Source organism: Aulonocara sp. 'chitande type north' Nkhata Bay, linkage group LG11, assembly GCF_057382095.1.
Source record: "Aulonocara sp. 'chitande type north' Nkhata Bay isolate Kocher_YH1m ecotype deep benthic linkage group LG11, A_spYH_male_GT1.1, whole genome shotgun sequence".
Taxonomy (NCBI): domain Eukaryota; kingdom Metazoa; phylum Chordata; class Actinopteri; order Cichliformes; family Cichlidae; genus Aulonocara; species Aulonocara sp. 'chitande type north' Nkhata Bay.
The window spans coordinates 22,078,064-22,104,594 of record NC_141354.1 but is presented as its reverse complement, the minus strand read 5'-3'; the positions used below and the strand labels follow the sequence as shown (position 1 = coordinate 22,104,594).

The 26,531-nt window shown below is 39.6% G+C and overlaps 3 protein-coding genes across 10 annotated transcripts; 1 reads left to right on the top strand and 2 right to left on the bottom strand.

The window, feature by feature from the left end:
- Positions 1-1,588: 1,588 nt before the first annotated feature.
- On the bottom strand, positions 1,589-5,542 carry cnr2 (cannabinoid receptor 2). 3 transcript variants are annotated; one of them, XM_086311119.1, is made up of 3 exons: positions 5,394-5,542; positions 3,789-3,871; positions 1,589-3,645 (listed from the first exon to the last, which is right to left on the bottom strand). In XM_086311119.1, exons 1-3 carry the CDS (start codon positions 5,540-5,542, stop codon positions 2,558-2,560), a joined length of 1,320 nt encoding a protein of 439 aa, XP_086167245.1. In that variant the 3' UTR covers positions 1,589-2,557. The 3 variants fall into 3 exon arrangements, with proteins under 3 accessions (XP_086167245.1, XP_086167246.1, XP_086167247.1); XM_086311120.1 differs by having other exon boundaries at positions 3,789-3,842; positions 5,394-5,519; XM_086311121.1 differs by having other exon boundaries at positions 3,789-4,628; positions 5,394-5,487.
- A 7,884-nt stretch (positions 5,543-13,426) lies between these two features.
- On the top strand, positions 13,427-17,412 carry pnrc2 (proline-rich nuclear receptor coactivator 2). The gene is made up of 3 exons (XM_086311118.1): positions 13,427-13,630; positions 14,161-14,380; positions 14,601-17,412. Exon 3 carries the CDS (start codon positions 14,624-14,626, stop codon positions 15,092-15,094), a length of 471 nt encoding a protein of 156 aa, XP_086167244.1. The 5' UTR covers positions 13,427-13,630; positions 14,161-14,380; positions 14,601-14,623; the 3' UTR covers positions 15,095-17,412.
- On the bottom strand, positions 16,735-25,628 carry srsf10a (serine and arginine rich splicing factor 10a). Of its 6 annotated transcripts, none has more exons than XM_086311111.1 (6): positions 25,443-25,628; positions 23,420-23,524; positions 22,451-22,554; positions 22,179-22,347; positions 18,887-18,937; positions 16,735-18,793 (listed from the first exon to the last, which is right to left on the bottom strand). In XM_086311111.1, exons 1-6 carry the CDS (start codon positions 25,505-25,507, stop codon positions 18,535-18,537), a joined length of 753 nt encoding a protein of 250 aa, XP_086167237.1. In that variant the 5' UTR covers positions 25,508-25,628; the 3' UTR covers positions 16,735-18,534. The 6 variants fall into 6 exon arrangements, with proteins under 6 accessions (XP_086167237.1, XP_086167240.1, XP_086167238.1 ...); XM_086311114.1 differs by lacking the exon at positions 23,420-23,524 and adding an exon at positions 22,896-23,201 and having other exon boundaries at positions 22,451-22,557; positions 25,443-25,601; XM_086311112.1 differs by lacking the exon at positions 23,420-23,524 and adding an exon at positions 22,896-23,201 and having other exon boundaries at positions 22,451-22,546; positions 25,443-25,601.
- Between the last annotated feature and the right edge of the window lie 903 nt (positions 25,629-26,531).

Genomic DNA, 26,531 nt, shown 5'->3' with positions numbered 1-26,531 from the left:
AATTCTTATCCAGAATTGCTTTTGTAATGTCTTGATTAATTCTAACTAGATTAATTTGTCGTTTTCACTTTTTTAATACGGCGCTTCTAGGCTGCGTTTTCCGGCTGTCTTACCCTGTTGTTGATGTTGATGCCGTTCCCTTGAACTTAAATTCAAGGTTCACGAGACGTCTCGCCGTAGAGTTCAGGTAAATTAGGTATTTTAAAAACGGACCCCAAATTTTTTACCGACATATGGAAAAATTTAGATTTAATATTTAGGTTAGGTTTAAATAGGTTTAATAATTAGGTTAAGTAACAGTTTAGAGCATAAATTCTCTACAACTGAGCTTTATTGTCACACACACACACTATCTATCTAAATTTAATCTGCTATGTCTTGCATTCAAACATTTGCGCACAGAGATAGTTTGCTATCTGATCTCTTAAAACACATCAGTGACCAAGCACAGACTCGGCAATAAGTAACCTATCCATGATTGCATTAGTAACTTTGGCAAGACTGAAAGAAAAGGTTTAAAAGGTTTACAAGATAATACTGAGGCCTGCTATGATATGTGGTTTGGAGATGATGGCACTAACAAAAAGAGGAAGACCACAGAGAAAGTTCATGGATGTAGTAAAGGGTGAGATGGAGGCGGATGATGATGACGTAAATCTTTAAAAATGTATTAATTTCCTCCACTGTTGTATTCTTCATTTGTTTATTGTCAAGTTTCCAATCATTGTATTGCATTTTCCTCAACAATATAAGAATTTTATAAATACCACCTGATTGTATAACACTTTCCACCAAATCTTTATAAAATAACTTTATTTGTTTATATATTGCAAGGCTATAACTTTAGACTAGTTTAAAATGAATGTATACATATGATCATCCTTTACATTAAATTTTTGCTAATGATTAAAATTTTAATTTGATTAAATCGATGGCTCCCAACAGTTCCAGTTTTGCTTGGAGTGACAATAAAGCTCATCTTATATTATGTAAAAGAAAATGACCAAGAAATAACCATTTTGTTTTTGCATTCTTTTTTGCAGTTCTCATTTTGTCTTTCCTTTACAGCTGTGTGTTTTCATGCTTCTCTACAACTCACTCCCTTAGAGGTGGGGGTAGGTTTACTTCAGCTTGAGGTAACATCAAAGGAAGGCAGACTTTGATTACCAAGAATTGTAAAACCGATTCGGCTCTTTATAAACGCTTTGGTTTCAGTTAGGCGAAGAATAACAGGCAATTTTTTTTTCTCAGCGTTTCAGAAGTCAGATTATGACACGAAATAATCAATCCTAATACTTCCTGAAGTAACCGAGATTATAATTTTTACAGTAATTGTGTAGCCCTACTTTTTGCTGCTGTAGTGAGAAAAATTAAGCCACATACTCGTTCCGTTCACCACCTGCTGCTATTTCTTCTCCAATGCAGTCATGTGCTTTACTGCTAGCTAATTTCACAGATTGTCTTCTGTGGTAGAGAGCGTCCCTTAAGTCATCCTAAAGACAGATACAGAGATGGGCCCACTTTATCAGATTAAAGAAATGTACTTGTGTAATTTGCTTTAAAAAAGATACAAAGAGTCGAGACCAAGTGTTATTTTTAATAAGTTCACACAATGGATGAAATAGGTGTTCTAAAGTCTAAATCAACAAGCATCAGCTCTGATTATCTACCTCTGTTACGCTGTGTGTCACTGTGAGTGTAACTGCATATCAGTGTGCGCTCTACTGCAGCTGCCAGCTTTTACTATCGCAAAGACTGTTCTAGTGTCTGTGCTCGTTCTCTTCCTAACATCTGCTCCATTCACCTCTACACACTGCTTGGATTTGTGCAGTGAGCATTGTGTGAAATTCTGTGGGGTCCTGGCATTCATGTGCAGATTGGCGACCCACTGCTTCCTCTGTTCCTGCGTGCTCTGGGTCATACACTGAAAAATAAAGAATCATGCTAGCAACAAATGGCAAACCCAAAAGTCAGCAGTTCAGTTCACGGAACCAGGATTTCATGGAATGCTAAAGTAGTGAGAGGGGAAACATGGAGGTCAAAGGTAAATGACCTCTATATGTGCTTAAATATTAGTAACACATAGTAGCATACATTTGTACAAAACAATTTACTTAGTCTGATTGAGTGCAGAGGTATTTATTTCCATTTAAATCTTTTGGGTGCAGTTATTGCAAAATGCTGAAAAAAGCTCCGTGTGTCCTCTGTGTAACTATCATTTTCTATTTTAAGCATATTAACTGGTAATAACATTACGGATTAATGGTCAACAACATACTTTATAATCTCTTATAATTAAAGTAATGTGTAATGGTCACATTGTAATTTCCAGGGTTTGTGTTTTGTTTTGACAAGTGCTGTTATCATGTGTTGTTTACTTATTTACAAGCTTATTCGCAATTACAATAAAAAAAAAAGCAGTAAGTGACATTTCCTTGTATAGACAGATTTTATCCTGATCTACAGTGATGGTGTTGATCACTAGCTAACAGCTGTCGTGAAAACAAGTGTTTCACGAACTGTATTGCTTCTCTTTTATTTTAACGTTCAGCTTCCTTCACTTTCTCATGGTCAGCTGGTGACTGTAGACCATTTCTGAAATGGAGTCAGGTCTGGTGGTTCTGGCCTTGGGCATCTCATCGTCAGATAAAGCAGTACAGTTGTCTTCTGCAGAGGGTAGTCCATGGCTTGAGTCTTCTGTGAGTTTTTTACACCTTCCCTTGCAACACAGCTTTTGCAGCATCCGCAAAAGAGCAATTCTTAGTTCTCGAAAGCGCAGGGCATACAGCAGTGGGTTGACTGAAGAGTTGACCAGACAGAGGGTACTGCAGAAAGCAAAGGCTCGCTGTTGGTCTCGGGTCAGGATCACTGAGACATCTACTAGCATGAAAGAAAGCACAGGAACCCAACAGCCCACCAGTATGAGCAGAATCAGGCCAAAGGTGCGAGCCAACCGGATATCCATCCTCATGCGAGATTGAGCTTTTCCTGCTGCTCCCTGGAAGCTGGTCATTGAGCACTCATGGCGGTGGGCCTTCCACAGGATGAGAGCATAAGCCCCCAAAATCAGAACCAGAATCACAAGGACGAAGCTGGTCCAGAAGGCTTGATAGTGCTTATTGATGTATGGAAACAAGTTTGAGCAAGGTGGAGTAAGGCCTGTGGAACACCTCCAGCCCATTAGAGGTAAGAAGGAGAGGAAGATGATTGTACTCCAGAGAATCAGAAGGCTCAGCAGGGCTCTGCGCCGTGTCAGCAACACCTTGTAAGTCGAGGAGTGGTAGATGCAGATGTAGCGGTCCAGAGCAGTCAGCAGTAAACTTCCCACTGAACCAGAGAAGGCCATGGTGACACCGCCTAGCTTGAAGAGGTAGGCGCCTGGGCCATCTTTGAGATGAAAGAGGTGAAAGTGTAAGAAACTTATGGTGAAGAAACAACTGGCAAAGACATCAGCCAGAGCAAGGCTGCCAATAAACAGATAGGATGGCCGCTTTCGCAAGGTGGCTGTGCTAGCAATCACCCCAAGCACAAGAACATTTTCCAGTAGTGTGACAGGGCCTGCCAGGAAACAGATGGTGCCGATGGCTTTCCTCTCTTCGTCACTCAGGACCATGTAGCACGTCAGATTCACACAGGACTTGTTAACTAGGAGAAAAACACAATCAGTACCGTGACAAGTCTTAGCTGACCAGTCAACTGTACATACAGATGTCCTTTTTTTTATATAACACAGAACTGAATTTTACCATTAATGGAAAGCTGCATAGCTATTGTTGATGAGATATTACCTGTGTGTCCATGCTCTACAGAAGTAGCTTTCTCCCCGTCCGTCATTCCAGCTACTATAATTAGGAAATGAAGTACAAAAAAGCTGTAACAAATGTTACAAGTTATTTATGAAGCACAGATGTCTCTACAGAATCTGATCTTTCATTCACATCTTTATGTGTTAAGATTCCGTCACTTTGACGTATGTCACATTAGGTTGGACGGGACAGGTAACTTCCCGTGGTGAAACAAACAAAGCAGAAAACGGGATTACTTTTTTATCTTGTTGTCAACATTGAAGCTGGAGCTTAAAGGGAAAATAAACGTCTCTGAGTCAAGACAGAAAGTCATTTAGAGGCCAAAACAAACACACGATCATCACAGTTTCAGCTGATGATGTTACGGGAGAGATAGTCGCCTGGTAGAACATGGTTTCAAGCAAGCCATAAAACACTTTGATTTTTACTGAAGGCTGAATTGAGTTTAAAAATACACAGAGATCTATCCTTGTGCCTGTTATGTTAAAAAATAAGCCAATTTTTCATCATGATATGTTCAGTGTTATAGTGAAATTTCAGCTACTATATCTCTAAAACATTTAGCTTTCCCATTCATGTCAGGAACATCTATGCACATCACATAAATGTTTATCCCCTAGGGTGGATACTCTGCATTATAAAATTATGTAGTTTTTGTTAGCTGGCTTTTTTGGAAATATTTCCAGACTGCTGTTGCGCCGTCACTGTACAGGAGCTCCATGTTGGTGCCCTCTTGTGGAATCAGAGGAGACTGTATTTAGTCGTTTTATCAGCGGGTGAAGGTCACAGTTGAATTAAATGATCTCCAGTGAAGTGCGTCACCTGTATGCAATCAATAGATTAAAGGGTTTGTGGAAAGCTGAGGCAAAAACATTACATTGAAGTAAATTATGCTGTTATAAATGAAAAGAACTGCCTTTAAATGTTTGCACAAAGTGGCTTAAGATTGAGGATTTCTTTGTTCTTTTTTTTTTTTTTTTGGCGGGGAACAGCATGACTGATGAAATACAGAGGGTTTAATCAAAATATTCCTGAAGCAATATATTTCTAGAGCAGCTGATAAACACTCAGAAATTATATAAATATGATTAGGTGTGGTATTGTTCCAATTATACCACGCTATACTGTTTCCACTGTATCTGTGACACGGCCATGTGAAGACTATAAAAATTGCATATGTATGAGGCCAAAGGAAGCACGTATTGAGAAAGATCCTTATTGAGAGACATTTTATGAACATTGTGGTGACATGTGCAGCGTCGTGTGGCAATAACCCCTTGAGTCACTTTTGCGCCTTGACACATTGTTACAAAAGATCATGAACCCTTTGGGCAGAATTGGAATAAAAAAAGAATAAAACTACTATTTGAAGTCACTCTTCTTTTATGTATTGCAGGAAACAGAGACTTTATTAAAATAAGTCAGAAACAGCAGGTCAACTCTCTACACATTAGATTAGAAATATTGCAGAAAGCATATTTTTTTCTAACAATTTCACACTTGCAAAATGCCACTTAAACCAAATTGCTAAATCTCATATGTAAGAGAAAAATTTTAACTGTGTTAAATAAAGTTATAAGAGCTCACCTTCTCTTCTTTCTTGGCAAACTACTGAAATATCTGATTTCCTGCCTCTTAGCCGCAGAGCTGAAGCTGCATGACACGCAAACCAGCAGACGTGAGTACTGGTGTGCATGTGAAGGGAGAAGACAAGGAGGGTATAGCTGTGATGACATGAGGGGGCGGGAGCTGCTTAGACGACATCTGAGATAAAACAAAAACCAAGCCCACTTTTTGATCAATTATCCACTCTCTGTCACAAATTCCAATTTTCTTCTGTTTGTTTTTTTCCGTAATATTTTCTTAAACAGAAATAGAGATTACCAGTAGATCATTCAAAGATCAACCCTTTTGAATTTTGAAGTCTCTCATATATTTCAAGTATGCTTCATGAGGTTGGACTGTGGCGAAAAGCCAATAAGATTATTGAGTGTCAGATATCAAATGTTAAGTGTAAAAAGCATGATCATAAAAAAAGAGGAAGTGGGCCATAATCACATTGGGTTTTGCAGCATATTTTGCAAGTGCCAACAGCTTCTTATGGTGCCTAAATATCTCAATAAGAGAACTTTTGTTATTTCTAACGAACTACCTAAGGTCAAGATTGAACTGTCCTAGTCAATGTGAAGCCCTCTTTCAATTAGATTATTTCTATTTAAATAGCAATTGTTTTCCACCTCTTTTTGTTATTATCTTCTACTCATATTCATCTGACAAAACAACATCTATCATAACAGAAATATGTGCGTATACCCTGTCCCTGCAGGATCACTTAGTTAATGCTTTACTCCAGGGGTAGGCAACTCCAGGCCTCGAGTGCCAGTGTCCTGGAGGTTTTAGATGTGTCCATGATCCATCACAGCTGATTTAAAGGGCTAAATGACGCCTCAGCATTTCTTGAAGTTCTCCAGAGACCTGGTAATGAACTAATCATTTGATTCAGGTGTGTTGACCTAGGGTGGGATCTAAAACCTGCAGGACACCGGCACTCGAGGCCTGGAGTTGCCTACCCCTGCTTCACTCATTAATTCTATACTCATAAAACATTGCTTGAAGGATTAGAAGAACACCTTGTTGCAGTTTATAGAAGTAAAGGAATTGTAGATAATAAAAAGATGGCTTTAATTCCTTGGTTTTCTTGTTTGTCCTGCAGTAGACTGCTGACTTGCCCAGGATGTACCTCACCTTTTGCCCTATGAGAGCTGGGGTAGACTCCCCCCCCCCAACATGAGCCAGGAATTGGATAAGTGGAAGAAAACAGATGGTTACTACAGTATTGCGACAAACCCGTATAAAGATTTTTAGATGTAAAAGTTGGCATCCTGCATTTGGCTGGCACACATATTATGACAAATATGGTGCAAGAACACGGAACAGTTAAATGTGGATAGACATGAAACGTGTATTCTGCACTCACAAATAATCTTGTCACGATCCTGGGTCTTATAACCCAGTGTTTTGAGTTTTAGTTTATTTTGATGTTTATAGTATATGGTTAAGCTCATTAGTTTTTCTATTTCATTTGTTATTAGATTCCCCTTGTGTCTTCCAACCCCTGTTAAGTCTCCCTTGCCCTTCATGTGTTTCATGTCTGTGTCTTACGTTGTCAAGTGCAGGTTTGTCATGTCTGCGTCTCATTATGTTTCCTGTTTTATTTTGCAGAGGTCCGATGTTCCTATGTTCAATGTTTTTAGTTTTGCTCTCCTCTTGTGATGTCCTTATGTTCATGTGTGTCAGCTGTTTCCCCATGTGTTTCCATTTCCCTCATTATCCTCCTGTGTGTATTTAGTCGGTGTGTTCTGGTCATTCTTTGTCAGGTCGTCTGTTGTTCACGCCATGTTCTTTACACCAGGTGTTTGTTTAGATTTCCCAGTTTAGATTTGTGTTAATTTTGCTTCAGTTTGCCTTGCTTTTTGTTTGTACCTTTTACCAGCCTCATTAAACGGCTCGCTTTTTGTTAACATTCAAGTTTTGTTCCCTGTTCCTTGGAGTCTGCATTTTGGGTCCTTCTTGTCAATTCATACAGTCTGCCCTCGCCAGACTGCGACAAATCTGTTAGGAAATAAAAGTTGATTATGTTCATCTGGGCGTAGTGTTTTCAGTGGTAGAAACGTTTCATCACTCATTTAAGTGACTTTTTCAGTCTTAGCTCACTCCAAGTTCCCCCAACTTTATAAACAATGCATCTGCACAATGACTGAAACTTAATGAACAATGGGCTATGAGGTCAGTTCCTTGATCATTAATATGCAAGTTCTCATGATCAAAGACCATTTACCGAAGGCCTCTACATTAAAAATGCTACTTTTGGGATTTCCTTACCTGGATGATTGAGCATTCATCAAAACCCGTACAACAGACAACTTTATAGTTTTTTCCTCTGTGTGTGTGTGTGTGTTGCAATTCAATAAATCTGACTACATGTTTGATTTTTGATCCTTATATTTCACCACCAAATTCATTCTAATGTGAGCCACTCTACTTTGACAGGATTTCAAGTGTCCAGTTCAGCATTTTGAAATTGAACTAGTCAAATACTATCTGCATAGTGATAGCACTGACTCACTTGACCTGAAACCCTTTTATGTGAGTAGTCCACTCGCCCATTGTACTGTAGTACTGGTGGCAGTACATAGGGGGCAATACTAGGCAACCCTGATTCAGTAGGCAATATGACTGAGTCAGGAAACTGGCCAAAAGCATCAGACTAAAGGTGACAAGTTAAAAGTTTGTTTAAAGATTATTCATTAGAGATACAAACGCAACAAGCAGTCCACTCAGCAATGAGGTCATTTAATTTAGATTAAGTCCCATGTGGTAAAAATAGGCTGCATTAGTTTGACAACAATTTAATCAGATCTCTAAACCACATACCCGAGGCAATCTGAAATAAATTAGCAACCTATTTTAGCATTTAGAGAAAATCATGCGTCGGTAACTGGGTCTGACGAATTTAAGTAATATATCAAATTTCATGAAGGAAAGGAGTTAGTGTTCTACTACATGACTGTTTTAAAAGAAAAGGAAACAAAAAATGTCTCGCGGAAAGGCAGCGATATCTGGTGCACGGGCTGTGTCTTCTCCTACTTTGACCTGATAAAGTCAGCAGGACAGAAAGCAGGAAATGTGATTAGGAGCAGGCAGCACAGCTTCAATAAGATTTCTACTCGCTCACTGTCTGTCCAGGTGCAGCATAAACACGACAGACAACAGGGCAGACTAAAAGCTGAAATGTTCAATTATCTGTTGAACTGCATCATCCTGTTACACAATCCATTTTTAGAAATTGCCTTGGACACAAACATCAGGGCCAGCTCTGCTGCTTCAGACAGATTTGGATTAAATCCATTAATCAAATTTCCGCTCCTCATTTCCAGATTGCCAGACCCTCAGGGAGCAGTATCAGTTCACTGACATGAAGAACACAGGAAAAAATTATCAGGCAAAAAATCTAATTACTTGGATGCTTAATTCTTTAATCATGCTTAATTGTTTACTTTGTTTTTGTTAAATGAAAGGCTTGACTTCTAAATATGGAAATGAAACGCACCAAATGAAAATTGCAAAAGCACACAGATAAATCTAAATCTCTGACTCAAATAGCTTTCAATTACATCGTCATGGGAAACGGGGTGGAGTGGGTGGAGATGTGTGTCCAGGGGGGATTTGTGACAGAAGGATAGCAGCAGGTGATGTATGGTTTGGGGACGATTTGAAGATGGAGGTGGCAGAGCTGAAGATGCTGAGACCTTCAGTGGGAGTGACCAGGATGGATGGGATTATTAATGAATTCATCAGAGGGACAGCTCAGGTTTGACACGGTTTGGACATGTACAGAGGAGGGACAGCGAAGTGGGTTGAAAATGGAGCTGCCAGGCAGGAGTAAAAAAGGAAGATTCACGGATATACGTAATGAAGGAGGACATGCAGAGAGTTACATTCAGGTTCATAATGTTTTGGACAATAATACAGTTTTGTAATTTTGCCACTGTTTGTGTCTGTGCCCCTGGAAATTGTGCATATCACCAATTGTTTCCTCTTAGTTGCAGCTTGTTTATGGGTCTCTCTGCCTTCATATTAGAAATTAAGGCAACTTATAGCATCTTTATAGTAACCGAGGAGCATGCGTCATTAGGTTCAAGATCACGTGACTAACTTGGCCATTCAAGATTGCCCAATTTCTTTATGTTCTTTATGTCTTTATGTACTCTTGGTTTGCTTTTGCAGAGTGTTTTGGGTCGTTATTCATTTGTACTGTGAAGCACATTTTGACTACTTTTGCAGCATTTGGTTGATCTGAGCAGAGAGTATAACCCTGTGCACCTCAGTCACATCAATAAATACTAGTGGCCCAGTTCCACCGGTAGCCACACATGCCTACACATAACATATTTCACAGACAGATCATGAGCTGTTCCTTTCTTTCACCATACTTTTATCTTGTCATCATTCTGATACAAGTTCATTTTAATCTTTGTTGTTCAAAACAATCTTTTTCACACCTGTATAAAAATGGCTGTACTTCTTAAAATACATCATAAATTAAAGATTAAACTGTGCTCTTCAATCACATTTTGACGGTTCGATTTGAAATTTACTGTGCTGGTGTACTGTGACAAAATTACAAAAAAAAAGTGCAACTGTCTAAAAATGTATGGACCTAACTGTATGTTTATTGCAATAACTGAGTGAGAGAAAGATATCAATTAATTATGACAAGGACAAGGATATTCACTTGCTTAAAAATTGAAATTTAACAGACAATCTAGAGCGTTGTTTACTTTCACTTCAACTGGGACATGATCAGGGTTCTTTTTGAGGGAATACGAAATATGAAAAGTGATAGCTACAATTTTTAATTCAACATGAGAATTATGAATGCCGCAGGAACCTCGATGGAGTTCACAGAGATATCTGTTTATCTGTAAAGAGAATATATATTTTAATAGGTCACAGCCACATCCTGTAGCGTTGACCAGACTTCCCACAACCCACAACTGCGTAAGTTCTATTTGTTTCTCAACAAGAGAATTAAAAACACAGCTCTGCTCTCAGGTCTGAGGCCTCTGACCTCTTCTGTGCCAACAGTCACACTCAACAGTCTTTTAACTGCAGTCATGCTGAAACGTGCAGAAGTTTCCTGTTGGGCCCTTACCCACCACTAACCGAGTCAGTTCAGCAGCAAATTTTATAAGAAAGAATAACTCCTGAGCAAGTTAGTGCACAGCTGAACGAGACGATACAAGGCCAGCCTATAACCAGGATCCCACTCCGTCAGTCACAGGTAACAAAGCGCCTGGGAATAGCATACCTTATCATAGTATAGGATTAGGACTACATATATGTATTGATTTGTGTTATCTATTTAAATTGGGTCACTGCAGTGGGTAGGTCATCAGGCTCAACGCCCCTCAGCTTATGTTAGCTTTGCTGCACACAAGGTCTTGCATTGCATGAATACAAGAGGTCATTTGTAATATGAAAATCTGAGTTCATAAAACTTGGATGACTCATTTGTAGTGTTGTGGAATTTTCTGTAAAAAAAGGTCTGCAACACTGTCAGCTGTGGTCAAGCTATTTTATTACTGCATGCATGCAGGAGAGTGAACACGCACATCAAAACATCACAGGTCTGAGTTACGAGCGCTCTGCCCTTGGGGTGTCTCAGCTCCTCTTTTATACCTTCACAAACAACTCTCTGTATCTTCCCAGTTACAACAGGTTTCTGTCCAATGGGCTGTTTCTGGGCAGAAAACAACTCCCACTATCTTTTCCCAGGAAGCTCTTGGCACTGGTCATCTTGGGAGTTTAGTCCTTCTACGCCCTAACAGTTAGCAGATAACATAGTGAAACGTCGTTAAGCAAAGCTAAGCAGTTTTCACAAGGTCATGCTGACACATACACATACTCCATCTAAGCATATGCATAAGCACTTAAATACTTTAAATGAGAATAATAGATATTTTCTATTAAAATAGTGAATAAAAATGACACCTGCCATGCACATGCATGCAGATGCAGAAAATTCTAATTATTGGATGATAACCTGCACTTGGTGTCCCTGCCCCCAAAAAGTAAAATGAAACCCATACCCGTGATTGCAAGGAAGTCATTAATAATTCAGAAATCATGCACTGCTATTTCTGGTGTGGTGATGCCAGCATTAGTCGAAACAAATAAGGAGTTAAATGTATTTGTAATTTAAACAGCTTGTTAGATTCATAAAGCTGTAAAATAATACAAGTGAATTGAGCCTTTGCTCATGTAATGACGGAAACTGGGAAACCTGAGAAATGTTGTTGAAAACTGCCATTATTTCTCATCTTTTTTGTAAATCAGTGGTCTGTTAAAAGTCACATTTAAAAAAAAATAAAAAATAATATATATATATATATATATATATATATATATATATATGAAAATAGTTCTGTCAACTACACGTCAACAATAACTTTTTCATCTGAAAAGGTATTTTTTCCTGTTTGGTTTCAGTGGTTCATTCCAAATATGCTCTGTGGGCATTTTTCACAGAAAACCATCTGCGGCTGGCACATCTTCAAAAAAAAAAAAAAGTGTTATCTGAGTGTACCAACTTCATCTGCGCACTGTGGTGCTAACTAAATAAATCTTAAATAACAGTAGGGATGAGAAGGACCTCCAATTTAATGTGCCTGTTTTACCCAAACCCACTTATAGATCAATTTCACCATGGGTTTCATTTTAATATTTAAATTCTGTAAATTATGTGTTACTTTTATAGCATATTAAGTTTCTTTGTTAAGTAACTAATGTACAAGGTTTAATTTGAATATGTTTACTGAGTGTACAGATTTTCTTTATATGTGTTGAACTTATTGCTGAGCTGTGTGAAACTGCTTCTGTACTTTCCCCACTTCCCTTTGTGTGGGCATATGACAAACATTTTGCACCATTCAAGTTCATATTCATAACTTCAATCACTTGTTTGTAGGCCAACAGGACTCTGTAAACAATCAGGCCAATAGATAATCTGTAATTTTGTTCTTTTTCTCTGTGTGAGGAAAAAAGTTTCCATCCAACTTTCCAATTGTACACTATCTGTGTGACGTGTTGACACTGCTTGGCTTCTGCAGCCAGTCAAATATGGCGAGTAGTCCTTTCCACCCCCCCATGTGTTTCTAGCGACCTACCCAGTCTCTGGGTGACCTACATAGCTGACTCTTGATTGGCACAGCCCCATTTCAGAGATTACTTTGCTTTGGGGAGTGTCCTGCCTTGCCATGGCCTTCAGCCTTCAGCAGCGTTGTGCAACTCTTTAAAAATCCAGGCAAGAAAAGAAGGCAAGGCCTCGATGACACAGAGCGATGACACTTAGCCCTGCCTGCGCTCATAAAACCTACTGGAAGACTGCCATGGAAGTCAAACCTCAAAGTCCTTTGAAAAGATTGGGAGGAAAGGTGAGACCAACATCAAAGGGACAAACAGGGTAATATATGTAATATAGCCCCCCAACCCTTATTAAGACCTCCACCCAATGAATTTAAATAAAACAAAACACTTTTGGGATGGACAACCGCTCATAGACATTGTTATTACAGCCTGTTGCTGCTGTGTCAAGTGGGCATAGAAGGGGTTAACCTGAAAAAGCAAGAAATGTGATAAAACAAACCAAAACAGTTTCCTGTGGCACAAACCTCAGTAAATCTAAACACTGGACGTGTTTACAACCTAACCGAAGGGGTAGCGGACATGCTTAGTGTCTTGGTGTTACATAACACTTAACTGCCTCTATGCTCACTCTAAACCTTTATGTAATGTTTTACGTGCCATCTCGGGTATTTCCTGTCTATTACGTTAACTTCCAGAGCCCGAAAGTGGTGTTTTTTCCTTCTTTATTTCACTTCTCTCGGGAAATACCCGAGCTCCAACAAAGGCAAGGAGAGGAGGGTCGGCAATTAACGTCACCAGTCTGGCAACAGGCAACTTGTCGACTGCCTCTTCGATGATTGGTTGTTTATTTCGTAGTCGCTTTATGATTGGTTAGATTTGCGTTGCAAGGGAGTACATACCGCTGCTGTAGAGTCCATTTTGTCGCAATTCTGAGTCGGGAGAGAGAGAAGTGAGATCTCTTCACCGGCCTTTAACACCAAATAAGCTTCGAGAGTGACGGATTTGTAGGAGATATAGTTTGCTGTGCTTCCTACATAGTCCGTAGAGGGAGTTTAGAAGCTAACTGTAAATTCTTTTCTGACGAAAGGCTTTAACAACCAAGCCTGAAGAAGTCGGTAAGAAACAGTTTTGTACCTCGTCGCCATATTAAACCGAGTTTCTTTGTTTTGGTTCTGTGCCAAAGTAGAGCGTCCTAGATCATAAAAAAAACGTTAGAATTTGAACCACTGGATTTGCTAATTAATTAAATGATCCTATATGAAGGGTATACAAACTATTTCGTTTTATTATTAATTTACTACACAAGAACAAGGGAAAAATTGGCCGCAGTTTAAGCCCAGCCTGAGCAAACAGGAGTGGGCTATGATGTCGCACTTTTCTTACATAACATTTTCGTGTGATAATCGCTATAGATTACAAGTTATATGCAAGGTTTTTATAAATGTAATGGCGAGGAAATGTCATTTTGTCGGTACTTCAATGTTATGTAATAGAATATTTGAAGAAAACGTCAGTTCCCAGTCACACGTCACAACACTGTGAGCGCTATTGTTATGTTGAGTCCTGTCTATTTAGCATATCTAATGGACGTTAAGTCCTGTCAAGTTAGCATATCTGATAAGCGTTTTTTGTTAATGCCCTGAAGGGTCGGCGACTTCTTGGAGTATCGTGCGCCGAGGTGAATTGATGTTCAGCTCGGCTTCACGAGAAAACAACGCTTATTGGCACATGAAAACCTCAGACCCTGCTGGACACAAATGTGCAGCGAGAGGTAGACAGAAGACTACTTCGAGGACCTGGGGCCCGATTGGAGGAGAAAGATTGAAGAGAGACGTCTACTCGGTTAACTTTCTGACAACAAAGAGGTGAGCTGGCGCTGTTTTCCTGGTGTCCGTGTGGGGGATGGGCGAGCCTCGCTGTCTGGTGTTTCTGCACGTAGTCTCTGTACTTGTTTTTATTGTGATGTGGTGCGCCTGTGCTCGCGGTTGGTAGTCAACAACTTGCGCTGTAATTGCATAGATTATTAGCGTGAATAGAAATGTATAACCAGAGTTTATTTTTAATAATACTATTCTCACAATTTAGGTGACACGTAGAGCAAAAGCAGTATGGGAGGTGGAGAGAGGTACAACATTCCAGTTACCCACCCTGAGCGCCCTTTGGCCAAGAAGAACCACCAGCTTGGCCGGGCAAAGCAGCGAAGCCGTGACCAGAACGGAGCAGCTGCATCCGTAGGGGGGGCAGGGGGCCTTCACCACCACGGCCACCGACGGAGCGAGAAAGGCGCTGCCTACCACAGGTCTCCAGAGACACGGCAGGCCGTGTCTGCAGAGAAGAATGCTTCTGTCCGTTTTTCCACCAACTATGATCAGAACTGGGAGGGTGCAGTGTCTCATCTCAACACACTCCTGGCAACCCAAGGCAGCCCAAGCTATGCAGGGCCTAAATTCAGTGAGCCACCTTCACCCAGTGTTTTGCCCAAACCCCCTAGTCACTGGGTGTCTTTCCCTATCGGCTCCTGTGACAACAGGGAAGTTATGACCTTCCAGCTCAAGAGCCTCCTGAAGGTGCAGGCCTGATGGGGGTGATACCAGTTCTTCATTTAAAGAAAAAAAATAAGCCAATGCATGGACCCACCCACCAGGAACGCCTCAGTTCTGTAGTATTTTTAGCTCTTTTCTTTTTCTCTCCTTTTTTTGGCTGACCTTCAAAGTTGGTGGATGCTTGACAGGAGCAATGTTTTGCAATTCCTGTTTACCATCCATTTTAAAAAAACTGATCATTTAAAATTTACAGAATTGCAGCCTTTAGCGGAGTTTCTGTGACTATGACAAACTGGATATTCTTTGTACTTATGTTTTGTTTTGTTATTTTTAATCTTGGCTGCCAAGGCAGATTGAGTGTGCTTTTTTCCCCAAACAAGGATGGTAACATTAGTCAGGTAAATTCCCATCACTTTTACGGTCCACTTCTTTGGACAGACATGGTGTTTCATTTATGTTTCTATGAAGAATGATCTTTGGAGTTATCTCCTTAAGCTTTAGGTGCTAAAGCAGGTTCATATTTGTAGCAATTTTATTTCTTTTAATCAAGGGCCCACTGTTGTTTATATATCACATTCATTGTTTGGCTAAAGAAGGCACTCAACTGCAGTTCTGCAGGGAAAAAAAGATATTTTACAGGAGATGAGCTGTAGTGTAACTACAGGTTAATGGTATAACCTCAAACGAAGGGTAGTAAGAGACCATGGCACACTGGCTTTGGACCACCAACTCACGTACCCTTTTTTACTGCGCTGTGCGCACATGCACTTGGAGTTGAGTGTGTCCAAGGTCTACAGCACTCTTATCATAGCATTATTTTGTATAAGTGCTTTCTGTTGTGGTTGTTGAAAGATGTATAATGTGCTGTGTATAACCAAAGCAATGTTTTGCTTTTCTTTTTTTGGACATTTGGGCAGAAGGCAGTGTTGCCATTTCCACCTGCCAACTCGAAGTGAATGGTTTGACGTCTCCTTGATCACCTGTTCTGATCAGTACCGTTACTGCTCCTCAGTCTCTGCCTCTTCAGGACAGTGCCTGCAGCTCCAACATGCGGAAGGGGGCCTTGCTTAAATGTGGGACTACTGAGTTTTGTTTTCTCAAAAAAACCCCACATTGCCTGGCCCTGTTGGCTGTATGCTTTTGTGCACAAGGCGAGACAGAGCTAAGGAATGTTTCTGAAGAGGCCCAAGCGCCTCAATGTGAGACAGGAGGCTGGTGTTTGTGTTTACAAATTAAGTCTCAATGGTTAACTACCCCATAATCAACAGACACTTGCTGCCTGTTGTCTCTTGCACTTCTGTCCCTTAACCTTCTGCACTGCAATCAGACTGTTTTCTTTTTTTCATAAGTTACAGGCCAGGATGCTGTTCAATTAACGGAGGCGTAATTGACTATCTTCTATGGATTCTCTTTCAGTTCTCTGTTGAGGCTCTTTGCTTTCCCTTTGCAGAATTGGAGCCATTCATGGCCAGCTTAAAGATGACAAAACAAAGTATGAAAGCTTGTGAGTTCAAGAGCCATGTAAATAATGAACTGTATAAAACATTTGTAGCATATGTACATTTGCAGGCCAAGTTTGTGGCCTGTTTGACAAAAGTATTTTTAGTAATAACACTGAATGTATGAGACATGCTAAGGTCATGTCTTGACTTCAATACTGAAGAATATTTTTGTTAAAAAAAAAAAAGCTGCCTATAGCATCTATCAGTACCCCTATACTCTGATCTTTCCAGAGTTATTGCACATTTTTTATTGTGTATTGTGCAGTGTAGGTTGAAAGATGCTAAATGGGAAAAACAAGTAAAATAGAAAAAAAAACTCCCAATTGGACTCTAGGAGACTTGCATATGTATAGATTTGAGTTGTGAATGTGCTTACAATGGTGTGTAAGCATAGCACTTTTTTATTTTGTTTTATTTTTTACAAAAAAGAAAAACTGTGCCTAAGTTAAAACTCATACTGAAACTGACCATAATCATTGGTGGAAATTCCCAAGTTGACCAAATATTTTCCAGACATTTTCAGTTCTTGGCTGTTCTTCCGCCTGCTGACAATTGAAAATGTCTATTATTTTAATTACTGCCTTTTCTTGGTTCATGTAAACCTTTTTTTCTTGCCCAGACTAAATCATGCATGGCAGTCTCCATATTCAAAATTTTAATCAGTGAATTGGCTTTTTAATTTGTCCCTCGGATGAAATGTCACCAAGAACAATGAAATGTGCCCTGTTTACAATTGGTGTTAATTTGTTACAAAATGTAAAACAAGAAAGCACTCTTTGAATTGATGAAAAACTTGAACGAAAAAAAAAAAAACCTCAAACAAAAAATTAAATCCCCTCCCCTACCCCCCTACTTTGTGTTTGAGTATTTTTGACTTGATATAGTAACACTTGTTTGACACTACCTTTACAACACAGCTTGTTCAACTAGAGCAGTGTAAGAATGTATTTATTGTCAAAAGATATCAGGTATAACAGTTTAAACAAGGGAGTTACTTAGGGACACGAAAAACAATTGATTCTTATCTTTAGTATATTATTACATAACAAAATGACTCTGGGTACCAGCTGTATCAGCATATCTTTCATTGTCACAGCAATTACAATAACTATAGTATACAAGTTGGCCTGCTGAAATTAAACCAGACCAGGGCATGTTGTGAATACTGGCAAAGCAGGCCTTCAGTTTAATTTAACACATGTACACAAAAAAAAGAAAAAAAAAAGCAGGAGCCAAATGTGCTTTTCTTACAAACATAACAAAATTGTTTATTTACCTTTGGCAAGAGATTCCTCCGTATTCAAATAAGAAATGAAAGCAGGAAGCACAAGACTCCTTTCACACATGCACACCTTTCTATAAATACAACCTTTTAACAAGTCTACTTGCACCCTGGTCTCTTCATAAAGGTCACAACAGCAGTTCTTAACACAGTTGGACCTTGAAGCATTCAACTTTGAGTGCATGCAGTTACATTGATAGATAGTGACGCACAAAATCATTGCTCTGCATGAGTTCCATAGCTCACTACAGTAGTAGCTTATATCCAATCTTTTTTTTTTTTAAATTTACAACTTTAAGGTATTCTTCTGTTACGAACTTTCCCAATCCAGAAGGTAGCCTTCTCTCTGTGTGGGAGGGAATTGGTGCAGTTCTCAGCAGCAAGAGCAGGGAACCAAATGTTATACACGCTAGAGTCAATACTGATAATGCTTGTAGCTACAAAAGCAAAAAATCTTGTGCACACATACTGTGGTTCTCCTGTCACTGCTGCTTGTACGTCTGGGGGAAAAAAAAAACAAAAAACAAAAAAACCTGGGAGGAACGTAACAGAACATTATTAACCAGTTAATTAATCATTAACCAGATTAATGAAGCCAACAATGTGAAGTAATGCATGTCCAAAATGGCTAGAGGTGAACATTAAACAGAAACCTCTAGAGAAACATAAACAGGGCTTTGGAGAACAGTCTGTCAGTGGCCTCCAGACTTGCGTCCAGCCCAGGACCTGGAGCGAGAGCGTGACCGGGACATGGATCTAGAGTAGGAGCGTGATGGGGATCTCCTGACAGACTGTTTCTGGGATGGGTGGAAGTCTTCGGCAGGGCTGTGAGACCTGGACTGGCTCTTTTTACCTTTTGGTCTTGACCTGGACGCTGATGGGGAGCGGGAGGTGGAGTGTGAGGCCGTTTCATGGTGCGTTCTGTGGTGGTCACTGGGAGGAGCTTTGTGCCTATTGGGATTATCATTACAGTTACTATCATTACAGAGTACAGTGCCATGTTTATATGATTACTGAAATACAAGAGGACAGAAATGAGCCCACTTGTTATTTTCATGGCTTCTGCTTCTTCTGTGTCGGCTGTAGGATCGAGAGCTGAAGAGGGAACAAGAAAACAAAATTGCTGAGTTACTGTACAGTTTGAGTGAATTACTTTATATCCTTACAGCATGGCTTGCCTACATACAAGCAGTATATGGCTTCCTCTTTATTACATAAATTGTTTCCTGCAGAAACTGCCACGCTCGGACATCGTCCAAAGTTTCTGTGTACAAACCTGCAAACATCATGCCCTCTCACACGCTGCGCATGGCCCACACAATTACAGGAAACTACATTTATGGCACATGTCACAAGCAGATCATAACTAAAACATAGTCACAAATAAATATTTCACAAGAGGTGGTAGACTCACTCATGTCAGCACATAGAAATAAGTGCACAACAGCCACCAGGCACACAGCACATTCGTCTCAGAACACTGCAGAGTGTACAAGCTCTCCTTTGAAGTTAAATGACAGAGGGGAGGAACCACAGCAGGAACTGGTCTTATTGTGATTGGTCACTTTCAAAGCAATGACACTCCAAACTTGCTAAATGACTGCTTTAGTTAACTGTGTTGCACCAAGTTGCAATCAGCCAACAGCATGAGAGCCATTTCAGACTGTGTTCACTTACATTTTGGTAAATGAAGTTCACAGAATTGTTTTGTTTTTGTTTGTTTGTTTGTTTTTGTTGTTTTTTTTAAATGTAATGACAACTTTCAATTAATTTAATATTTAAATGTAAAAAACAAACAAACAAAAAACAGAATTCCAAGGAATGTATTGCATATCAGTTTGTAATTATGAGGAAATTAATACTAAATATAGGCTCTACTTTAAAGTTCCACCAGAGAGACGAGTGATACACCCACCATGTTTCCTCAATCCATCATTCACCCATCAGTTTTCTTTACCGCTTATTCCACTCAGGGTTGCAGGGGCAGGATATGAAGCCTATCTCAGGGTTGAGAGGTGGGCTATAACCTGAATAGGTCCCCAGCTCATCATGAGAATAGCAAGTTGCTAATTTGCATAATCCAAAATTGCAAGATAGTCAACCGAGCAATTCTTTGAGGGATGTTGAAAAGCTGGTTAAGCTCTCGTTTCAATACCCTTGACATATTAAACAGTTATAAACGTAAAAGACAGTGAAAGACAGAAACCCAAACTCAAGTCAGTCACAAGCTAGTGCACTCCTAGACCAGAGTCTAGATAAATGGGAGGGTTACGTGTAGAAGGGCATGCAGTGTAAAAACTGTGCCAAATCAAATAATTTTAATGTGGATCTATCTGCTATAGTTAAAAGTACATTTGTGAAAAAGCCACATTAACCGCTTGTTACGTTATCATTAAAGTAGTGGCCAGTCGCAATAGCTAATAATCAAACAAAAACGTTAAAGTGAGGGATAAGAAGAAAATGAGAAAAAGTCCTGCCTGTATAATGTCCTAATTTAACAGAATAACAATTAGTTATGTCTAAAAAGTGTTATGTTCGCAAAATCCCAGATTGAAGCTGAGAAAACAAACGAAAACAACAAACAGTCACATATATACGTAAAATTCTGCCAGCCCCTGCAGTACCCCACCCCCACCCTTTGTATTATATACGTGAATACATACATGTAAACACAAAAGATTTCTTACAGCAGGCAAGTTCTGACAGGGTTGTAGCTCCTGGATTAGGTAGATTTGATTTGTGATCATGTGTATGTTTTAATGCATGTTTTTGTCTCAGGTTTTGTCACAAAACAATTTCAAAGCCAAGTCACAGCTGGCTAAACTAAATGAGACATTTTTCAAAACATTTTTGTAAGTAGAAAAGTTAAAGTTTGTCATTTTGTCCACAATTGCCTACAGTCTCTCTTTAAACCACTATTTTCTCTGCTGCAGTGTGCAGCTCGTTAGATCCTCAGCTCTGGTCTTCAGATCTAGTTCAACAAACCTCTGGATTCTCTGCTCGGTTCAGCTATTGTTCCCCTGACACTGCACAGCCAGTAACCTGTGTCGTTCTCCATTTGTCCATAATAAGTTGTGACTCACTGTCCACAGGCTGCTACATTACTGATGACAGGTGGCTAATGTTGCTATCATTTAGTTGCTAATAGTTAAACGGCAAATGTTAGCATGTTAACATTTATGATAACTCCAAATTCCTGAAGTGTTGTTCAATGCTCTCCGGTGGCAAAGAGGGCAGCTATTGGCCCTTCTATAGCTTGACCAGCCTGTGAAAAAAAAACTTTTATTTTTATATTATTAAATATTGATACAATTAATATAACACTGTATATTTTATGTTGTGGATTTGGATTGCATAACGTTACTAAAGCTTTGATATAAATATGGGTTACTAAACCCTATGTCCCCATTTCGTTGAGTCACCCCTGTTGCAGGTATTGCTCTGATATAAAGTAGGACAGCTGCTTGCAGCTTTTAGCTAGCTGCCTAATCTAAACATCTTATCAGACTAAGCTAACAGCCCATCTCCATATTTTAACTTCAGTAGCTTTACTGTAGATTTTCCTTGTGGAAAAAACAAAAATGAGGATGACTACAGAGTTTGCTTCTCTTCACGTTGAAGGCTTTTAAACAGGTGGTTTGATGGAGAACTCCCACCAGCTTTTTCCAAATAAAGGTTTTAATAATGCTTGCAGGAATAAGTGCTGCTGTTTTGCACACTAGAAAATGTTTGCTTTAACCCCAGCTGAGCTCAGCATCTCAGTAACTGCTCTGCCTCTGCACTGTCTACCCACACAGAGCAGAGGCAGAGTGCCAACTACCCACACGGCATCTCCCTGATAAACTATGACAGCATCTTCCCTGCTGCTGTTGTGTTATCCGTTTTTTTGTTGAAAAATTGGGGGCTGCTTGGGCTCAATGTTGTAATATTTTTTTAATTTGCACATGTGCGCCAGATATATTTCTATTGCATATTTATTTTTAATACAAAACGTGTGTGAAACGCTTGCACTTACATAATGACATCTGAGTGCTACAGAGTTTAAACAAAGCAGTGAAGCAAAAAATTTGCATTGAGAATTTTATTTATATTCATGTTACTCGAATTGTTGCAGCCCCAGTATGTACACACACGTCCCCCCCCACTCTATTGAGTCATAAATTGCCCCTCCATCTTTCCCCTTTCTTTTTTCCTCCTCCTTTGCAAGTGCCTGCTTTCAGAGCTGCAAACATCCATAGAGCACTCCTTCACACTCACTACATTTATATAATTATGTTTTTGGTGAACTTTAATGTCTTATATTCCTTAAAAGGCGTAGAAGTTGCCAAGAACTCACTCTCTAGGGCTCTCAGACCTCCGAGGGCGACGGTCAAAAGAAGGGCTCCGGGACCTGCGGCGATCATAACTGCGACTCCGTGATCGTCTTCTGCGGGTATCCCGATCATCCTCATAGCGAGAGAAACTGCGAGGGGAGTGGCGCTCCTTGGCCTTCATCTGATTAGGGGCTTTATTGACAAATCCACATCAAAAGGTTATGTAACAATACAACACATTTCCCAAAAGGAGATGGTGCAGTTAAGCTCAAGTAGGAATGCCAATGGGTCATACTCTTGCGGTCTCCCTGTGCAAACTGGATCTCAATCTGGCGCCCGCAAACCCATTTACGATCCAGGTTGTGAAGAGCATCTTCTGCATCCCGGACATCTTCAAACATGCTGGATTGTTAAGGACTTTTAATTTGGAAAGGTGGAGCTGAAAGCTGCACGCATGCAATAATAAAAAAAACAAAAAAAAAAAAACAGCAAGCAGCTGCAACACAAGTAAAATAAAAAGCAAACACACAAAAAAAAAAAAAAAGACCACACAGCTACTGGATCAGTGAGGCCAAAAATGTATAAGAGTAATTCATCATCTCAGCATATTTCTTTCATTTATAATTGACCGTCTTCCGTAATACCAACTCAAATTATGTAACATTAAAAATAGGCCCATTTGTGACTTCAAATTGTGAAGACAAGACAAATACTAATGGTGATCAGATTGGGTAGGATACAAAAAGTCTGGCTTGTTACCTTTAACATGCTTGACCTTCAGCTTGATCTTTATAGCCTTGGCAGAAGAACTTGAGGTTTCCTGCTTGTCTTTGCCCAATAAACACTTTTCTTTTCCTCCCTTTGGTAGACAAATGGAAGCCTGGAAGCTCTTTTTTGTCCTCTTTGTATCTTCATGCTTTTGCTCTGTCTTTATTTTCCAAATTCCACTACTGCTTGTCGCCTGGATGTCTTTGGCTTGAATCTACTCTACAACCGCCTTTCAACTTTCTTTGGTGTGGGGTCTCCATACCTGTATCTTTACCATTCTGAGGCAACAACAGAAGAAATATTGGTTAGGAGTATATTTAATGCTAGAAGCATTAAAAAAACAAACAAAAAAATCAATTACATTACAAAAACTCCTCTTAAAAGGGAAATATTAAATCAGGTGTTACTCAATTCACTGCACCCAACAGATCAGAGTTGATGCTTTACAATCCATTAGTGAAAAAGTACAAACATAAACTGAAAGAATAAAGGATATTGAATGTAAGCAAATCCTCTTGGTCGTCGTGTATAGAAGTCAAGTGGAATGTAGACATCTACAATAGGCCCATAACGACCAAACTCACGCCGTAAATCCTCTGGCCTAAAGTGTCATGAAATAAGCACATTTATTCTGCTGGCTACCATATGAATTTGGCTCGAGTCCAGTGTGCAGCACATACACAAGAGTTGGCGCCAGCAAAGCATCGGACATTGCTTAACAGCAAATAAACCGAATTACTTTCTTACTCATAAGGAAGTTTCCTCATCAGGACATTTAAGGTGAATTTGTGCAATTTAACCAGAAACTGTCTTTTTCACATATTCATTGCGGCCATAAAACCCATATATGGCACTTTTCACAGAAGTGATTTTTTTATTTTGTGAAATCAACCACACTTAAAAATCTACTTATTATCTTTAATAATAAGTACTTTAAGTCATACTATTCACATTTAGGCCTCTAGATTATCAAACAGAGCTCATTACGCTAATTTCCAAATACATTTTTTATTTTAATCTTGGCAGCAGAAACAATGTAGCACAAAGGCAGTTACACCTTAGGGATACCAATGTCCCCAGTTAGGAAGCATAACCCATTGTGAATCCATTTGACCTGATTTGGTGCCAATGTTGTAGCTGGCATCATGACATTCGTCATGGCATCTCCAGGCTCGCTCACACCTGGCACATGTACTCACTGTGGACTTGCATCCGTGAAGACAACGGGCTAGTTCTAAGTGTTGTCTGGTAATGCCAAACACAGTGTATGGCATGTGAGCACATGTCTTACTAAAGGATGCCCTACATAGTCTTTTGTCAGAAACATACACATGAGCAAGGCTCTGTTCATCTTCACACAAAGGAGCAGATACTGGTCCTTTTGCTGGGTCAATTCCCTTCTATGGCCCCGTGAAACTCCCCTGAAGGAATGGGCTGTCTTCTGGGATCGCCTCAACAGTCTTGTCGAGTCAGTCAGCACTCCTGACTGTTATTCAGTCAGAATAATACCAATTCTATTTGAGGGACTCTTTGGAAAGGATACGCATTGGCTAAAATTTCAAAACACTCAAAAGACATTCTGTTTAAAATAAAATTTAAAATGCCTTTACTCTCATAGCACAGTCAAGCAAGTGCCTGAACTTTTTGTTTAAGCTTAAACAGCCATGCCCTGAGGATAAAGGCCTTTTGAACTTAATTTGAAAACAGAGCACCTTGAAGTGCATTGAGATCCCTTCCACTGTCTTAAGCCTGTGCTGGGAGACAAATCAAACCTCGTGACAGGGCTTAAAGATGTGCAATCCTGTAAGAGGTGGACTATCTCTGTAACTCGAATGGACCACAGTCTTATGATGTCAGCAATGACATGGGCACCAGCAAAAAGTAAAACAAGAAAATAAGTGAGAGGGGATATAGAGAGAGAGAGCAACGGTCTGTGGCCACCACCTTCAAAACCCATTCTGTCGTATTGTTGCCTCTCCAGTCCACCTGTTATCACTTTCACGTGCACCAAAGCAGATAAAATGAATTCACTATTTATATGCCCGAAGTTTTAATTGGCTGTAATGTTCAAGTGTTGCCTTAATATTTTTAATTATTTTTTTAATGATAGGAAGGACATAAAATTAAATTCCATAATTAAAAAGTGCATAGTGCAAAAGTGCGTAAACTACAGATATTGTAGTTTACTTGCAGGAACTGCTGCTGTCCAGCCTTTAGTTCAGTTTCAAAGACGTATTTCAGTCGTTTATTTTTTTTGTCCCCTCAGACAGGTCAGGGTGTAGCGTTAACTTCAGTAACAACACGAATGTTTCAGCTTCTTATTTCTAAGTATTACCAAATATTACACGGTTGTGTTGTCCGTAGCCAGCTTCTCTGTCCGGAGTCGCTCTCTGACCGTTAACGTCAGTTTCCTAATTTTGATGATGACATCACGTTGACATGTTTGCTAACTAACTAGCGTCACATTTAGCCTGACCATGCCTGCTTGCACGCCGGCGGGGTTGAAAGTAACAACGTACCTGGACTCGTCGGCGATGTTTCGGACAAAAAGAGATGTATTCGGAGGCCTCAGGTATCTCGCCATTTTTCAGCGGCCCGTTGCTACTGTAGAGAGGCCGTGAATTCGTGTATTGCAGCTATCTGTACCGCAGCTGAGACAGGCTACGTGGTCAGTCAGAGCGCTCTCTCGGCACTGCGCATGCCTAGAAGTAAAACACGACGGTCTCTCTTGCTCTCTTTCTCAGACCTCAGACAGGGATATCAAACTGACAGTTTACATTGTGGACCACATATAGGCTACTTTGAGCATAATTGGATCAGTGAAACTCCCTCTTCCTGTGAATGTAAAGAGGTTTAATTGCATTACAATTAAGTAGCAAACGAAATAAGTTTGTCAGCACGACTGGAAGACTTAAATGTGCAAAATTAAAGAAAAATATTTAGTTCATTACTGAGACTGTCATGTAGTTATAAAGTTTTTGTTAATTCAATGTCTTTTGAATCCACAGAAATTCCTATGGTATATAACTGCCATTTAATTGTTGATCTATTATTTCATTACGTTATTATTGTGAATGGCCAAAGGGAGGGTCCTCATCAGCAGGAAATGTAATACAGTTAAAAGTCTAAAATCTGACCTTATGTGTGACAAATCTGTTTCATACTGTCTGTGATTATAAGAGAAACATATGGCAATCACAGAGTCCTGAAATTAAATGTAATTCCCTAAAAGTTAATGTTTTAAAATATTTGCCAAAATTTCCCTAAAATAACCTTATAAGCTTAAAGCTTCCTTAAGTTTTCACCTTAACCTTTCCTGATTTATAATTACTTTTTTATTTCATCAAACAGAAGCCAAATCCCCACACTGACCATAGAAACTGATTTATGCCTGCTCAAGCCCCCAGAACTATCCAAACCAGTATCACGGCATAGCGTGCATTAGACCCGCTAGTCCACTAGAGGATGGTGTGGACGTCAAGCCACAAGCACATTTCTCAATATAGCCGACATGGCAAACACAACTTTTATCAAATGCTTCTTTGCATGGATATCTTTTGTTTACCTAGTTAATATTTTATAAAACACGTTAGACACAGAAAAAAGGC